At 39.7% G+C, this 17,340-nt stretch overlaps 2 protein-coding genes across 4 annotated transcripts in view; both read right to left on the bottom strand.

The window, feature by feature from the left end:
• Positions 1–4,233: 4,233 nt before the first annotated feature.
• Positions 4,234–6,080, bottom strand: LOC103695564 (zinc finger protein CONSTANS-LIKE 16). Its single transcript, XM_008776931.6, has 2 exons — positions 4,939–6,080; positions 4,234–4,822 (listed from the first exon to the last, which is right to left on the bottom strand). The coding sequence occupies exons 1-2, from the start codon at positions 5,953–5,955 to the stop codon at positions 4,577–4,579; spliced, it is 1,263 nt and encodes a 420-aa protein (XP_008775153.2). The 5' UTR covers positions 5,956–6,080; the 3' UTR covers positions 4,234–4,576.
• A 7,575-nt stretch (positions 6,081–13,655) lies between these two features.
• Positions 13,656–17,340, bottom strand: part of LOC103695574 (Phosphatidylinositol 3- and 4-kinase family protein) — a 41,362-nt gene continuing 37,677 nt past the window's right edge. For all 3 annotated transcript variants that reach the window (XM_008776950.6, XM_008776941.6, XM_088722131.2), the window contains 3 exons: positions 16,047–16,255; positions 15,811–15,972; positions 13,656–14,649 (listed from right to left, as the gene is read on the bottom strand). In XM_008776950.6, the coding sequence (XP_008775172.4) occupies positions 14,391–14,649; positions 15,811–15,972; positions 16,047–16,255 (630 nt within the window). In that variant the 3' untranslated portion in view covers positions 13,656–14,390. The remainder of the gene's footprint in view (positions 14,650–15,810; positions 15,973–16,046; positions 16,256–17,340) is intronic.

Genomic DNA, 17,340 nt, shown 5'->3' with positions numbered 1-17,340 from the left:
AAACTGTTCATCAATTGCCTCCACAGCTGATGTAAGCTCTCTAAAAAAGTTCCTTGATATTAAATTGGTATTGTTGCATCTTCTGTTTCAGTTCACCAGAGAAGTCTTGAATTTTCTTAGATCGGCAAAAATTTCCCTCTCAAAAGAGTATTCTTCTAGTGACAGATTGCTCAACAGATAAAAAAATACATCATGGTAGTAGACAGGACTCCTTTTGCTTCCAACATTGACTGAAAAGAGATTCAGCTTGTAATTGAAAGATTAGCGAAACCTCTGTTAATGTAATATTCCAGATTGAAAGGAATGATGGAACTTTTGTGAAACATGACTTTAAGAACCAAGTCCTAAAAAACAAGGAGAATCAATTAAAAGTTGGAATCAGTCCAGGCCAAATGTTATGCAAGTGATGCTGAAGAACTGTGTAAATTTGTAATGAGAGACCCATTATATTTATGTGTTGTCTAAACCAATTGACCGACATTTCCCCAGTTTTTTCCCCTCTTCTTTAGGTTATTTTTTATTAGTTGATGGGTAATCAGGCTTGTCTATTTAGTGCCATTGGCAATTTTGTGATCCTAAGATTTGATTTTATCTCCTTTGTCGAGCCAAGTTGCCCTTGATCTCTTACCAGCACATAATTTCCTCTTGTATGAGTATAGTCCTCCATTGGTGTCTTTCGCATCTAAATTCCCTATAAAGTGTTTTAAGAAACTCCTTTCTCCTCTGACTTTCCAAGAACTAATCTTTTTATCTCACTATTCCAGCCTTCCTTTTTCCAAGAAAAGATTAAAACTTTAGAAAGATCTCCACCACCAATTGCATAGTCTGATGGAACTTGGTTGATCAGCTATGTTTTTCTGTTACTATTGCATTCTAGTTGATCTTAAATTATAGAACCAGATACTATGACTGTTTGATTGTAGACCAGAATATGTTTTGTAGCTTACTTGGGGACAGGGAAGTCACATCCTAAACATTTGGAGCTGTGAAATAGTTTGCTATGCAAATGCGACTGTATTCGCTAATTGATAGCTCCCCTGAAGGACATTTCCCTTGGAAATAATAATTGTTGCTGTTGTTAGAGACTCCACGAAAATTATTTATATGATGAAAAACTTTGCTTATCCAGAGAACTTTCACGCACTGTGTTGGAAACCATTTGCATTATATTACTTTGATTAAGGATGTTAAATATATATAGATCCCATGGTCACACATCCATTACTGGCTCTCTCTCCCCCTCTCTATCTTTCTCAGTTTAAAGGTTGACCACACTATCACTAGTTACGGCAGCAATGTTCTCTTATGACTTCAAACAGGCTTGTACATGTGAAGGCCAACGTTGCACTGCGTCAACTTTATGGGCTAACCGCTGCAGATATCTGACTCAGAACGTTAAAGCCTAGAAACAATTGCACTCAAGGTCTTCTACGATCCTTTAACATAATTTAGTAGCGTGGAATATTAAAATTCCTGAGACAATATGCTCCTGCGGTCTTTTGGATTACATGTAGCCCTTGTACATTAGATTAGGGTTAGATCTGTAATGTATTATTAGTCTCTTTTGTCTATCAAACAATAGCGCGGGTTGTTCATATCAATTGTTGCATTTTCTAGGAAACATAAGGCTAATTTCTTAGGTAACTTTTGGCTTTATGTTTGCAATAATTTCTGGTTCTACTATAAGATATAAACATCAAGATTCTTTTTTTCTTTGAAAGAAACAAGATTCATAACTCGGATCAATTATATAATTAAACTAAAATGCAAGTATGTTGATCTTAATGGAATGGCTTGCAAAGTCTTCAGGGAAGTCAGTCACCTAAACCATGCCTAGTCCACTAGTCTTAGCACGCTTTCCATGGAAGTATAGGTGAAAGAATAAAAAAAAAACGTTAATATTATTAGAATTTTGCTTCAGTTGCAGGATTTTAGAAAGTTATAGGCACTTCTTAATTACGTTTTATTTGACTAAACCAATATGCTTCCAATTGCATGCATCTCATATTTCCAGATTCTTCATTCTTTGATCAATAGGAGGCAAATGTTTGATCATTATTAGAAAATATATCTTGGTTGGAGGTGAGTAAAAGCTTACTAGGGAGGAAACCTAAACAAAATTAGTTATCCGGGCTTACGATTACAATAGTGATTGGCAGACAAGCCAAGATTAACAAAAAGTTTAAAGATTCTTTGAATTGCAGGGTCTGCCTGAGTCAGGGAGGGAGAGAGAAGGCGAGTGGAACCATTGAATTTTATTGCATGCTTGGTTAATTTTAGGACAAACTCTGACAGTAGCAAAAATAACACCATCTAAACACAGTATCAACTTTTAAATATTTGGGGAACCTACACAGTGTAAAATTAAAAGATAGTCGGCAGGAGGCAGGACGAATCTCCTCATTTATAGTTTCATGTAATTAGGAGCAGCTCTCTAAAATATCTGTAGACCTGACATAGGGAAGATAATAAGGTTTGGCATAAAGATCTACCATAATTTTCAAGGCATAAATTATCAGCCAAAGAGTCAAATTGAAATACAATTCCGTTTTTTTTTAACACTTCTGAAAATATTGATGTGTCATTTTTCTAAGTTTCTGGCACTATAGAGTTACCTAGATTGCTCAATAATTAACAGGCTGTGCAACATTATAATCTCATGAAAGCTGAAAGTACTCAGGAAATCAACCAATCTAGGCCATCAGTAGCAAGGCATGAATCGTGCTAACAACAAGACAATTCTTACATTTAATTAGCTCAATTACTGAAATGAAAGTCCATGTTACCTCTAAGATACATGCCCATCTTGCTTGAAGGTGATGGTAGAACTTTCCCCATCAGTTTCTCTCTCTCGAGGAAAAAAAAAATCCCATCAGGATTTGGACACTCCAACAATGAATAATTTGTGTGGGAAATTATCCTATCCTTCATGGCTGCTATCAAATTTTAATATTAATTTCTTTCTTAATGAAAATAAAAATGCAACCTCATTACCTCCCTGATTTGCAATCTTTTTTTTTTTTTTTAAATAATAGAAACCCAATAAGCAACGTCGTTACTTCCTTTCATGGCTGCTACCAAATTGTAATTTGTAATTTTTTTTTTTAATGTGAAAAATTAAGGTGCAACTTCAAACACTTCCTTGGTTATTCAGACATAGGGTTTCTTAGAGATTTGCTTTCACAAAGAAATATCAATGCATACATGTTGGATGTGCAGAATTCATAAGTACTTTCTGTTGAAGAATAGTCTGATAATCGGACAGTTTATAAACTCTTATGGTTCTTATATACTTATGTGCCCATCCATCTATTAGCTTAAACTTTTGTGTTCGATCTTAACATCTTATTAGAGGCCACGATTTTCTTGCCTATCGATGTATTCATGCTCCTGCATACCAATCGGGCTTCACACGTGAAAGAGGATGTTAAGAAATGGTTTCACATCGGACAGACTTGGGACTTTGGTGGTGCTTATACACTCATCCATGGCCCATCCACTTTATAGCTTAAGCTTTCAAGTTGGATTTCCAAATTATACTTCCTTATAAATATAGCATTTAGCATGCTCTGGTTTCTTAAATTTCTATTTCAATTTCTTTTTTTCCTGCATTGCTATCCTATATCATATTTCCCTCAATCTATACTTAATCCCAATGAGGTTATGCATTAATCAAAAAAGAATGGAAGGCCACAAAAATCATATAATTATATTAGCAATTCCCATTTGCTCCACTTTTTATTCCAAGTGCTGGATTACTCGAACACAGTAGTGAGGTCACTAAAATTACCATGGAATGCATATCTGAACTCTCCGGAATCACCATCTATTCATGTTTCTTATAACTGGAGAGAATAATGCAAGAGACGTCTAGCCTTTAATCTTGGGGGGAGGGAAGGAAGGAATCAAATATGCCATATAAATAAGGAGAAATTAATTCAGATATCGTTAAGAAAACTCCAGAATCACATCTTGTTTGCTTCCATGTAGATATATAAGCAAAACACCAAGGCATCGTTTTGGAGAATTTATCAGGTTGATGAAAAGAACGAGTTAATTGGAAGCAAGCGAATTGGTTTCATACTAACTCAAATTAGGAAAGAAAGAAAGAAAGAAAGAAAGAAAGAAAAGAGAACCAAAATACATTGAATAGAGAGTCCCAAACTTCCCTCCTTTCATCATATATCTTACGTACCTTTGTGTAAATCCAAGATAAATATCGAAAAAACTTGATTTTCTATTATAACTCTGCCTCCATCTATTATTTCTAGACCAAAGGGATTTTTACACTGATGACATGAAACTGGGACGAACTGTTCGTTCCAGCAAAAAAACAGGCATGGCCAGCCACATCTGATTAAGGTTTAGGCACATAAATAGGCCCACCTATTTCACAGAAGTAAAAACCAACAACAACAGCTAATCTCAGAGCAAGCGAGAGAGCGAGCGAGCGAGCGAGAGAGAGACAGAGAGGGTTATTATTTCTACAATATATATACTAAAGAGCAGCGAGGCAGTGCTACCAGGACTGCACTATGGCTTCTTCGTTTGCGGTTTGTTCCCCCGGGAGCGGTCGTCAAAAAGGAAAGGGAGCCGCCGCGCGCTTCACGAAGCGGCCCTTCATCCGTGGCCGCTTCTCCGCGTTGAGCTTCCGCACCTCGTACCGGATCTTCTTCGAGAACAGCCTCGTCCTCCGCTTCTCCCGGTACCTCGTCACCTTCGCCTCCCTCCCTCCGTTCCCCGCCACCATGCCCACCTCTCCGTACACCGGTGCCACCTCGCCTCCACCACCTCCTCCGCCTGCGCCGCCCCACATCATTCCCTGTATAGATAATTACAGGAGCACCACAACATGAGAACTAATAGCAACTACATTTAAGAGGTCCGCGTCTTGTACGAGTTGTTATTGTTGTTCTTTGGGAATGGTAGCGTACGTACCGCGAAATCGGGCCAGCAGTCGTCCGGGTTGAACTGCGGCCGCTCCCCGTCGGTCCACGGGGAGCAACCCTTACAAGACCACGCAGCGATGACCGCCTCGTAGTCCAGCCTGAGTGTCATCCTCCTACCTGCCGCCACTGCTTCGGTTACACAGCCACCACCCGACGCCATGGCTGCCTCTTCTGCAGCTTTCTGCTCTTCAAGTTCCTCCACTGCTGCCGGAGATCCACAGCCGAAGTCAAGGTCCAGTGTCTCCCGAGAAAGATCGATCTCCATATCTATGTCGCAGGCCACGATGTCGCTCCTTTCCCCCCCTGCACCGACGTCCAGCTCCAGCTTCACTCGCCCCTTGTCGTCACCCTCTGCCGGATCCATCAGGCCCAGCGCGTCGATGCAGAACTTGTCGTCATCGAGCCCTCGACCGAGGAGGCTCTCCACGTCGGCTGCAAACTCGGCGAGGTCCAGGTCGGACGGGTGGAGCCCAGCAGCAGCTGCAAAAACGGGTGCATGCTCGGGTGGCTGCTGCTGCACCGCAGGCTTCGCCTCGTCGGTGAGACCGCTGGCCTCGTCGAGAGCCGGCGGGGAGCAGAATTCGGCGAGGACGGGGTCGAAGATGGGCACGCGATAGAGGAGGTGCTCCTCCTCGATGTACAGCTTCTCATCCGCCTCAAGGTCCGGCACGAGTGGCTCTAACTTCGGAGGTCCGGCCGGCGCTGGCTTGCCACGAGGGGTGCGGGCCTTGCGCCTGAAGCCGTGGAGCCACGGCGGGGGCGCATCTTCGGAATTAGCAGTGGAAGGAGGGGATGAAGAGGAGGTCTTCAGTCGAAGCCGGTGGTGGCGGCGGGCGAGGGGGTTAGCGGAGTGGACGGAGGAGTCGCAAGCCTGGCAGAGAAAGGCATCATCGGCACCACAGTACCAGCGGGCACGGCGACGGAGGCAGCTATCGCAGGCGCGCGCCGTCCTGGCGCCGAGGGCGCCGGCGGAGGAGCGCTGTTTGTCGGAGTGGTGGTGGCTCATGCCCGATTTTTTTCCTACTATACCAGGATTTTGCTACGCCGGCCAGAGTCTGGTGAAGAAAAAGGGTGCTGTCTAGAATGGGAAATATCCGGGAGTTGATTCCATTTAGGAAGGACAGCCGTCGGGGGCCGGGGGTGGGGGTGGCCCACGGTGCGCTTTTGGGGTCGTGGCGCTTTGGCGGAAGGGGGAGGATGGGCTTTCGGGGCCCACGGAGGGGCCTTATCTCGAAGGGTATTGGCCGGGCGGGGAAAAGCCATCCGTTTCCATGGAATGCTATTGGCTGGCGGGTCAAGTGGGGGATTTCTAGTGGCCCGCGTAGGGTGGATGGGCACAGGAATAGGCCTTTCGTCCGTCGCCCTTCACTGTCGTTTATTTCGATTTTTCTAGCTTGCACCCCTCTGCCTTACGTTCCGTGAGGTCCCCCTCCGGCATCTCTCTCGCTCTCTCCCCCTCCCTCGTTGGGGAGAGAAGAGAAAACTTTAGCTTCTTACGTATGGCTACGATAGGTGAGGGAAAGGATGTGGAGGGTGGGGTTGGACTTAGGTAGGAGGCAATGTGTACCGTTGGGCTTGAATTGTAGTGGAGAGTATTGCTTCTTTGGGTTCGAGTAGGCTTGACGGGTTAAGAGAGGATGGGGAGCGGGATCACACCCAGGTGGCAAAGCCTTATCTTCGAGGAGATAGCCTTTGATTTTTTTGCCTGACGGACAGCAACAACTTTTATTTTCGGGCCTCTCACAAGCGACCAGCTGATGTTACTACTTTTCATCTTGTTTGATTAAAGTTTTCAAATAATAATAATAATAATAATAATAATAATAATAAGATTTTTATATTTTATAAAAAAAATATGAAGAAATTAAGTTGGAAATTCCTTTTTTTTAAAAAAAGTACCATTAAGCTATCAAAATTAATGAGTAACGTCTTTTTCTTTATCAAAATAATAATAGGTATTTCATACAACTTTCTCAAGAAAGTAGATGCTCAATCAAACATAAATCATTCTAAAATGTGTCACTTTTCTATAATCAACCAAATATGGCAAAACCATTTTTTTAGGCATTATATTCTTAAAAATTATCTTTCCAAAAAAAATATTTTAGTAAGAAAAAATTCTTTCCACTTGTCAAACAAGTTATGGATGTGAGTACTGCTCTGAAAATTAGCTGCAATTGTAAGAGCCTCGACATGTGTCGGTTGTGACACCTAAGAGATAACATTTGGCTTCTTGAATTTCTGGGGATATATGTTTTGATTAACCATGGGTTGCAACAAAATATGTTGTTACCCTTGTTGGAGCTAAATCTCTTTCTTTCTTAATTTTTAATACTCATGAAGTTAGATCTAGGTTCGGTTGTTTCTTTCGTGTGAAAGAATGATTAACCTTCTTTCGTGACGTGGACCACTGAATCGCACTTTGCACAAATCTTCAAGTGCTCCAAACTCCTTTATTCATCTATTTGCACATATCTCAATGCAACTAATGCACGGTCCAATGGTGGATTTGCATGGAGGAAAGTAAATCCTTCTTTTGTGGGAAAGATACATGCCAACCTAGCTAGGATGTCTAGTGTTGAATGGGATTCCAACTTGTGTGTCAAGATTTTTTTGATTCTTCTCCCCAACAAATGGCATGGAAGACCATATATTCCGGGCAACCTTTCAAAACTACAAAAGCACTTCCCGAGTGTGGTAATTGAGGGTTTCTCCTAGTTTGACTCAAACTAATTCCCTTGTCTCCCCAATATACAAGATAAACCAAATACGTAGAAGATTTTGTTGATTTGAATAAAAATGTTAAGTTTGATCAACAATAGGATCTAGATGTAACAATTAAAGTTATGTGGAATTATCACCTACTTTAGTCTAGTCTTCTTCTTTATTTTTTTTTCTTAGTATGCCGGTTCATTGATACAAGAACTAGTACTTTATTTTCCCTATAAAAATAAATTTATGACATAATATTAATGCATTGAATTTAATTCTAGAAAATGCTAAATTAGGTCAAAACACATGAAAACCTTGAAGAATTAGGTTAGTGCAGGTTTAGTGGTTACCTAGGTGAAAAGCCCTCATATGTTTTAGGATACAACCCTAATTCTTTAAAGTTATTAATCATTTTAGGCACATCAACTCTTTTCTCCATCCTACCTTTAAAAGAATCAAAACAAAGAAATTTTTGGTGTACATTGAGAAAATTCTATGTAATGGATGATGGCATGTAAGAGGGCGGATGAGCCGCCATTGCCTTAACCCTTGTGTTTCATTTAACCCTCATGCAAGGATCAAAAAGATGGCAGCAGTGGCATGAAGAAGTAGAAGACGGATTGTGTGGAGCTGAATGTGTTGCTGTGTTTAAATTAGCATTTATATAAAGAGAATCCTTTATTTGTTTTATAATCATAGTTGAAGGAAAGATCTCTAATGAAATACGATTGAGGAATGACATGAAGAGGGAAGCATATCCTTAAATAGCCAATACATGGAACTTAGTGGAGGTGATATTTAGTTTGGATTCCAAGAACATAGAAATAAACGTGTCATTACAAGGTTATCACTGATTCTAAAGTAGTTGCTTGGATTTGAGTATAGTAAAGGTACATTAATTATTACTCTAGCGCTGTATGCCTACATTAGGAGGTGGAACTTCTATGGTTCGAATTCACTAGGCTAGCAAGAATCATTTTCTTGGCCATCCCTATCAAATTTTGGCATATTCCACTTATTCTTTAATCCATGTTGAATTCGGTTGCAAAGATAATCCTTGGCATTTTGTGGTGTGACAACCCAAGTGGATGGGCTTAGTGTCTCAAAATGGTGGGAGGTTGTCACCATGTGATGATGGAAGGGCCTTGGGTTTGCTATGCCCGTGCTACGGGCAAACCGCATTATCCTTAAGAGGGATTCAGCTACTATCATTAGATGGACATCAAGGCCAGTGGTCCACGGCAAGGGGGTGGTCCCTCATCTCAGAAATACTTGGAGTATGGTTAGAAGACTTGATGACTTTTAGGCAGTCCATATCTACCATAAGGTCTGACTAGGTTGCTTCTTACGTCGCCAAGCATACTGGAGACATCAGATGGGAGACTAATTATAGTGCCCTTCCATTCTAATTTCAGAATGTTTTATTTTTTATTTTTATTAGATGTATCCATAATCCCATCCAACACAAAAAAGAAATGGTTGAACAAGTCTGTCATGCTTTCCATGGGAAGAAGAAGAAAAGAAAGAAAGAAAGAAAAAGAAGTGCTTATACCTGTCCTGTCCCTTTGGTGCAGAGAAAAGAATACCAGATTAAACTCTAACTGGATATATACCAGTTTATCAGTAAAAAATTTCCTACATCTATCTCCTTCCAAGATATCCCAAACCAAATGGATGCGTCACCGTTTACAGTGCCTTATTTCTTCTTCTTCCACAATATCCACAGGCCTAAATCAGTGTCTGTGTTTGCATCCAATAAAAGGCTAATTTCCCTTGAAAAATAAGTTGTCATGGAGTAATGAGTATCCCAACCAGGTCTAATGAGAGAACAAAAAAGAAGTATGGTCCATTTGTTTCCCCCTCCAAAAGGAAAGCACACGCTCAGAACACTTTCCACCATCTTTTCAACAAACTGCTTTATGAATCATTTTTCTTTTTGGTAAATCTCCTTTATGAATCTTTAACCATTATATAACAACCGATCTTAAGAGGCTCTGCATGCCTTGCTTGTATTTTTCAGATTGTGTTCTGATCTTCGATAAAAGCCGGGTGGCTATCTCTGCCTCCCCTCCATTCAAAAAAATAAAAATAAAAAAGTAGTTTTTAGATTGTGGAGTCAAACCTCTACATTGTGAAGCTTCCACAAAAATTCAGTGCTGCAGCCTCCCTCTCATCTCATTTTTCTTCTATATCTACTAGGCGTTCTTGAGTTCTGAGCTGACAGGTCATGCGTCGAACACAATCCTTAGTTCTTCTTCTAAGCTTTGGACTCCAAGTACTGGCATCCCATTGCAATGCAACTTCATGCATCCTCATCTCATTCTATCCTGAAGTGGATTAACAAGAGCCGGAAGAAGGAAGGAAGTAAGAAGCCTGCTGTGTTTTGGCACCAAATGTTACAGGGACTAAGAGAACACAGGTGAGGTGGAACATGTTGAAAAACCAATCAAAACGGATAACATTCCTGGTGCTTGACTCTTAGCAGTGTTGTTTGAAAAAAAAAAAATTATGCCTAGCTTTCTTCCTATTAATCTTGTTTTTTTCCCCTCTAGAGAAGGAAGAGATTGGGGTACATGTGAACTTTTTTTTTTTTTTTTTGTACAAGTGAGGGGATTAGACCCTAAGCGAAGAGAAACCATGGAGAACGAATATAGAAACAAGCCATTGAATCATACTGAAGAAGTAGAGCAAACTCCAAAGAGATTGGAGTCCTCAGTGATGCTGTGAGACCTCTTGAGTTATAGGTTTTTTTTGAAAATGAAGGAGACTAATGGTTGTAAACCGTCAGTCACCAAATTAGTTATAGTTTTGAGTTTCCGAAGCATTTTCCATTGTTTAGTCCACCTGCTGCTGGTGAATCATGTTGTTCATGTTGCGCGTATTATCAATATGGCTTTCCATCTGGTTATGTTTTTCGTTTTGCATAAAATTTTCTTATAACGATGAACGAACTTTTACTTACGGAGGTGCACATTCAAAATTAAAAATTTCCGTAGATATATATACAAAAATTCCTTTAAGTATTACATACATAACACTTGGCAGCTCCTACTTTTTTTTAATTTAAAGCTGTGGTATCTTTGCCAAAATTATATCATACAACTTACAGGATTTGCACTCCGAGAGGCGGTGAGGATGGAGGTCTCTACACGGTATTAGAGGTATGGTGCAATTTTATACGATAAGATTTTGGGTTTGTGTAATTGATAAAGTATATTAACATGTCCGCTGCCATCCTAGAAAGTGTTCGTGAGACCATGCATAGAACTCCTCGAGTTCACCATGCATTGTTGCACCTAGACGGCTTCACCTGTTGGGAAGCGTTTCAAAACTCCCTGTAACTACTAATTAATGGGAAACATTTCCTTGTTTGGAAAAAAATGTCATCGTCCATTTCATATGAGTAGACATGACACCTAGAGATAACGCACATCCAATGCAACCATGTCAAGGTCATAGCCCAGATGTACAACTGTTAAACCCTTACGCTAACTTCTATCACACAATGAAGGTCAGCAAAAGAGGCACGTAACCAGTAAGACCATGGACTTGTATTCGATAAGACGGACGAATCCTTGACAACCTTAGTTATATAACTTTGTCTACGTCTTGGACAAGAACCTTCATCCATCCTCATCAACTAAAACAGGCCACATGAAGAGCAAGGCTTGTATAAGACCACGTAGCCTTGAAGGGCTACTGGCTGCCCCCCCCCCCCCCCCCCCCCCTGAAGGGCCTCCACCACTCCGTCTTCAACTTGGAAATCTCTTGGTATTAGCCAGTAATTTTTCATGAGAATTCTCTATAGCAATTATATATATATATATATAAAAACCGTGGAAAGCAACCATCTGATGTCAAAGGAAATGAAGCTTAATTTGTTTGGTGATTACTCTTGTTTGGCAATGAAGCATTGTTGTTTGAAGTGCTAAAATTCTAGCACTCCTGGCCAGTTTATTCACACCAAGAGATTGGGCGCGTGGCTTGTCTTTATCTTAGATAACAATAGACGGAGACGCTCATAGGGGTGGGGCCAAACAGATGGACACAGGTAGGAAAATAAAGGCCTATAATACAATGCCTAGAAATCTAACATAGATTATTAGCTCTTGAAATCACTTTTCCAATTCTGACATGCTGCAAGGATTTCATGTCGGCCGTCTCATGTGGACAACTGTCAAACATCTGGATCGAAAGAAGGAACATTCTATCTGTAAGGCCTAAGCTTCAAGACAAACTAATAGGTGGCATCCTCATCATAAAAACAATTGAGCTCTTTATCAGAACGTTTCAAGGCTTGGGAACCACATAGATGCCATGTATGGACATAACTCATTGCAATTTGAATAAGACGAAAAGGTTCGAGGAAGCAAAGATCAAAAATATTCAGAACATTAGCTCAGCTAAAAATTCATCTGAGTCAAGTCAGATGACTCAACAGAGTTCTAAATGATAAATATTTTAAAGTAAAAAAAACACTAATTACAACTGTATAGAAATAAAAAAAGTATCTTATATATAGTGACAGACAATGCATAATAAAGCCATGAACTTAAGACCACATTCACAATCATGATACACAATTAAAGCTTATTTTGGCTTGCCGAATCTAGTCCAGCCCAATTTAATTAGGGAATAGAATTACTTTGGGAAAGTTGACAAGAAAATGTTGGGGTTCAATATGTTGGAATAGAGACGCGACAACCTTATTCGACCACTTTATTTTAAATTAAGAACATCCCTCTTCCCATATGGTGAATGAGTGAATGTTTTTGAAAATCCCCGGTGAAGTGGTGGTCCTACTCCAACTTTCACCGGTCCGTGATAGACTCATGGCATTTGGCAGGATAAAATCGACTAGATCTAAGAAGGGACAATCTTATTCCGAACAAATCCGCTTCATGCTGCATCCTGATCAGGCCTTCAAATACTGCTGTCACCATAGTTATATCACTAATTGACTAGACTAGCCAAGCCAATCCTCTTTTTTTTCCCGAGGAAAATTAGCCAGGCCATTTCGATTGTGCTACATTTCAGAGTTCACTGAGTTTAGCAATTCCAGGACCGAATTGTACGTAATCCAACCTCCAGGCCGAGTCCACTCAGAAACGAACCGATTCATGTTGATTTGGTCTTGGCTTAGAGGAGCTTGTCATGGAGCACATGCGACAGGATTTGAGATGGGAACGTCGAACTCGTCGGGGTTCCGTCAATGTCAGCGTCTCCATTCCTCTGGCGGAAATGGATAGGATCATGCTGTTTGTTCAATAAGGTCAATTTCCATGACATGGACCTGCTCCGTTGGTACCACTACTTTTTTTTCTTTTTCTTTTGTTGGATCCTCCACTTTTCTGCGGGAAGAGCTTCATAGTTATCTAAATACCTTTCCTGTAACTTCACCCTTGCGGCGACTCCAAGAGTCGAGACCATTCCCATTAACATTTGGTTACAAAAAACCACATCGCGCCGTATCTTTCTTTTTCAAAGTTTATTAAAAAAAGAATTTAGTATTCTCTCTGATGATCATTTAATCATGAAGCCTCCAAGGTTTATGATAATGTCCATTGTAATGGCTATTATAATGATTTCAGAGGCTTCAATATGTTAGGGCTGAACCGGTTCAACCAGGTTGGGTTTCTATGTAGTTCGGATCCAGTTTGAACAATTTCAGGCTCAGGTTAGGGCCCAAACTAGAGAGAGAGAGAGAGAGAGAGAGAGAAATGGAGAGGGAGAGAGAAGATAGGAGAGGGAAATCCAGTGGGAAAGAGGGGAGAGAGATCACGAGGGAGGGAGGAGAGCAGAGATGAGAGAGAGTTGGGAGAGAAGACTGATATCAATGGGCTACCACAGCTACCATGATGAATCTATGGTCAGCCCTCCATATTTTTGTCGAGTTCACATTGGCCACGAGTCAAGTCCACTCTAATATGTGATACCATTTGTAATGACGCAGAAGCTCATCTAAAAAAAAGTACTTAAGATTATATATATATATACACTCAAAATTTATCTAATGCATAATTAATATGGAACTAAACACAAGTTGTATGTCTCCCCATAAACACACTGCACTGATTGTTACACAGACATATAGCCACATACAATAACTACACCAAATTATACAGTTCAAAACTCCCTTACACTCATAAAAAAAAATCTAAATTAATTAATAACCTTCGCACCTTGATTACTCTTGTCAAATCAATACACTGTTCTAAACTCTCTCCCCTTGCACCAGAAAAAAGAAACAGTCGCACCTTGATTGCTTTCCTTGGGTGCCAACATTGCTTTTTAAGAAGGTGCCACAGTGGATTCATGCCTGGCAAAGCAACTGAGTTGCTTTTTCCCCCCTTTTCGATTCCTCATGTCTACCATTTTCTCATAGACTTTCCTCGCACAATTCATAAGTTGAAGTTATCGTGCATATATTGGTTACTGGGTGCAGAAGGATAAGTTATTGTCACAATAATTCGAGGCTGGTAACGAAGGCAGAGTCTAGTAACAAATGACTATGAGGGCCAGAAGAAACACTCAAATCCTCAAGGCTTACCAGACTCACATGAATCTATGCTTTCACTAATGGACGTGACACATGGTAGTACTGACACATTCGAGCAACACTCCAAATTTTCACAATCTCATCAAGCCACAAAACCTCTACCAAAGGTTATGCAAGATACAAGTCATTGGAAGGGAAGCTAAAATGTTACATACCTGCAAGTAATGAATCTATTTTTCGATACCTTGCTGCAAATACTGTATCAAGTCGTAGCCCGCGGTGGTCCACTTGTTGTACGCATCATTGCAAGTCCGTATCATGAAGTTAGCAGCCTCACGCTCGCTCATCTCAGGATGGAATCGCTTCCTGAGATTTCCTATGGGATCTCCCCTGCTAAAGCAGGGTAGCCCGCTATCCGCCATCAAAAGCACGGTGGTTACAATTCCATGCATATGCCTCCGAGCTGCAAGGTAGCCTTTCACACACAAGCTGAAATAGCAGAAGGTAACAAAAACAAAATCAGGACTAATAGCAACAGTTTAGAATAAAAAATCATGCATAACCGCAGATGAATCAGTTATCCCTCTTATGAGAGAAACGGAAGATGCTATCAAGAACTTTATCCTGCTCCCACCTAAGTTCAATAACAATCACAGTTACACAAATATGCTGCCATTGCTTATTTTGCAAGCCGTATACAATTGGCTTTCAAGTAAAAACTTTATGAACCAATCTTCATTATGCCACGAGCTGTACATTACACCAAGCTTTTTGTGCCACTTGTTGAAGTAGTGCAATTTAGGTGAGTTTGGTAGGGTTAAGATCAAGCCTGACCTAAAACTAACTCCATAATGAATCAGATTATTGATATCAGAACTGAATTTGACCACATAATTTTCAAACTGAAGAATTTTTTTATTGAATCCCATTGTATTATACAAGGATTATGACATCAACCCTGTATAATACAAGGATTTGTATTATTTGATATACAACTTTTGTTGGGCTCAGTTCAGACTGGGTCGGAGTCTCCAGGCCTTCAACATGTCGCTAATTTATAATTGAAACCCAAGTTAGGTACATTTTGCCCCATCCCAAACCAAACTACTAGTCTCTACAGGTTGACTCAGCCCGATTTGCACCCATATACTCGGAATGTCATAACTGTAACCTTTGTTAAGCATGAATCATGGGAAGCAAGTCCAATAGGTCATCTGTATATTAGGACACTTTGATCAGTGATATGTGGCAGAATTTCATTACATGTCACAACAAAGATATTTTACAATTAATCTAATAATCTTATGATAGCATATAGATGGTAGAATAATTATATGACAAAACAATATCATACATAAGAATCACGCTCTAGGTATAACTGTGCACTTAGCTTGCAGCTTTCTCAATGAGTTGAATGAGTTCACGTTCCTATACTTTCAAATGTAGAAAAAAACACCATTTAAAAAACAATAAAATCACAGTAGAGTGCCAAATACCCATAGTTTTCATGGAAAGCAACGAGATTTACTTTCTGAGCATTTATGCCACAAATTTAATTAACACGCACATGTTCTTGCAGGTGTACATATGCACAAGCATGGTATATGTAGCTAAGCACAAAGAAGCAGTTTAAATAATGAAGTGACTTGCCTGACAAACTGGTTCCAGGTATCGCTCTTCATTGATCCCGAAGGGTCAAGCAATTGAGTCATCTCATGACTCAATTTGAAGTGGGCACTTTCAAACCTCATATTGCCTCCAGGCGATGTCTCCAATATAAATCCAAAGTCTATATGAACAAGCCTTCCTTTGCTGTAAGTTTATGATGAGTTAGTCACACGCTGGTTTTATTATTACTGCAAACATCACAAATATACAACACATACTTGTCAAAAAGAAGATTGCCATTGTGCCGATCCTTCGGCTGAAGTAAGAGACTAGCAACAGCATAACCAGCACTGCTAGTCATAAACATTTTACGGGCAGCTTCAAAAGTGGGAGATCCTACAGGTCCAAAATCTTGTTGAAAAATCTCATACAAACCACCGTCAGTGGTTTCACCCATTTGGCTTCTGCTCCTAGTATTAGGAACAACCTGCAGTGTTGCTAAACTAAATTAATTTACAGGACTGAATTGTTTTATGAATTAAAATTGCAAACCGTAAATAATTATTGTATAAAACAATATCACTGAAGCGTTAACTCCTCTTTTTGTCAGCTATATAACATTTGTTTCTTAGCAGATCTACCCATAAAACCATCAATGAATTGGTTAAGAGTGCCAGTTCAAGTCATCATAAGATTCTCATTCTGAAATCATGATAAAAATGCATGCAAGTTTTAAATAAAAACACATCAACAAACCAAAGGAATTTTCAATTTCAACCAGATGTAGTCAAAGAATGCACTTGCAATTAGGAAAAGAAAGGACCATGTATTTCCAAATTCAATAGACAAAGGAGACGGTTGAACCAAGTGACTAATATAAATATGGAGAACTACACAAAAATCTAATTAGCTTTGAATGACTATTTGATGAAAAGCAGTTTTGAAAATAACAACACAGCAAAGACTGGAGGCAAGTATTGGCATAGAAAATTATGAAAATGAGGTGATCTACAAACTGCAACCATCTTAATGGAATTTGAAAAGAAAATGAGCTAAATCATGATAGTTTTGAAGATCAAGTAGAAAAAAGACTAACACAAGCAAGGTTCATGTCACAGAAACAATTTGGCTTTATATAGAAAGTCATCAAGGCCCATGTGCTAACTTAGCCAATTGATTATTATAAAAGAGCGAACTGGCATATGGTTCTGATAACTGGAAAAACAACATATACAGGTATCATAAAAAGGGGACTATCCAGTTATTAAGGCAAATAGAGGCCCAGATATGTAAGACAGAGGATTCACAAATGTGAATAGTTATTATGAACAGTGAAGGAACATCATAAAAGAATGGATATGCTTAAAATCCCCTGGATGAAAATTTTAAAAAGAGGATAATAAGCCTCATGGAATTTGGGTACAAATTGGTAGGATACTGACCCTCGGTAAGGTGGTACTGTCAAGCATATACACACAAAAATATTCATAGAGATCAACTTAAAGCTCCTTAAAAAGGCAAATAATTATTAGAGAGGTTAAACTGTTAAAGAACTAAACATTAAAAAATTAT

This window comes from Phoenix dactylifera, chromosome 5 (genome assembly GCF_051530095.1).
Source record: "Phoenix dactylifera cultivar Ajwa chromosome 5, Ajwa_hap1_PhDact_Kaust_v1.1, whole genome shotgun sequence".
Lineage (NCBI taxonomy): Eukaryota > Viridiplantae > Streptophyta > Magnoliopsida > Arecales > Arecaceae > Phoenix > Phoenix dactylifera.
The sequence above is the reverse complement of the archived record's forward strand: the minus strand, read 5'-3'. Positions and strand labels throughout refer to the sequence as shown.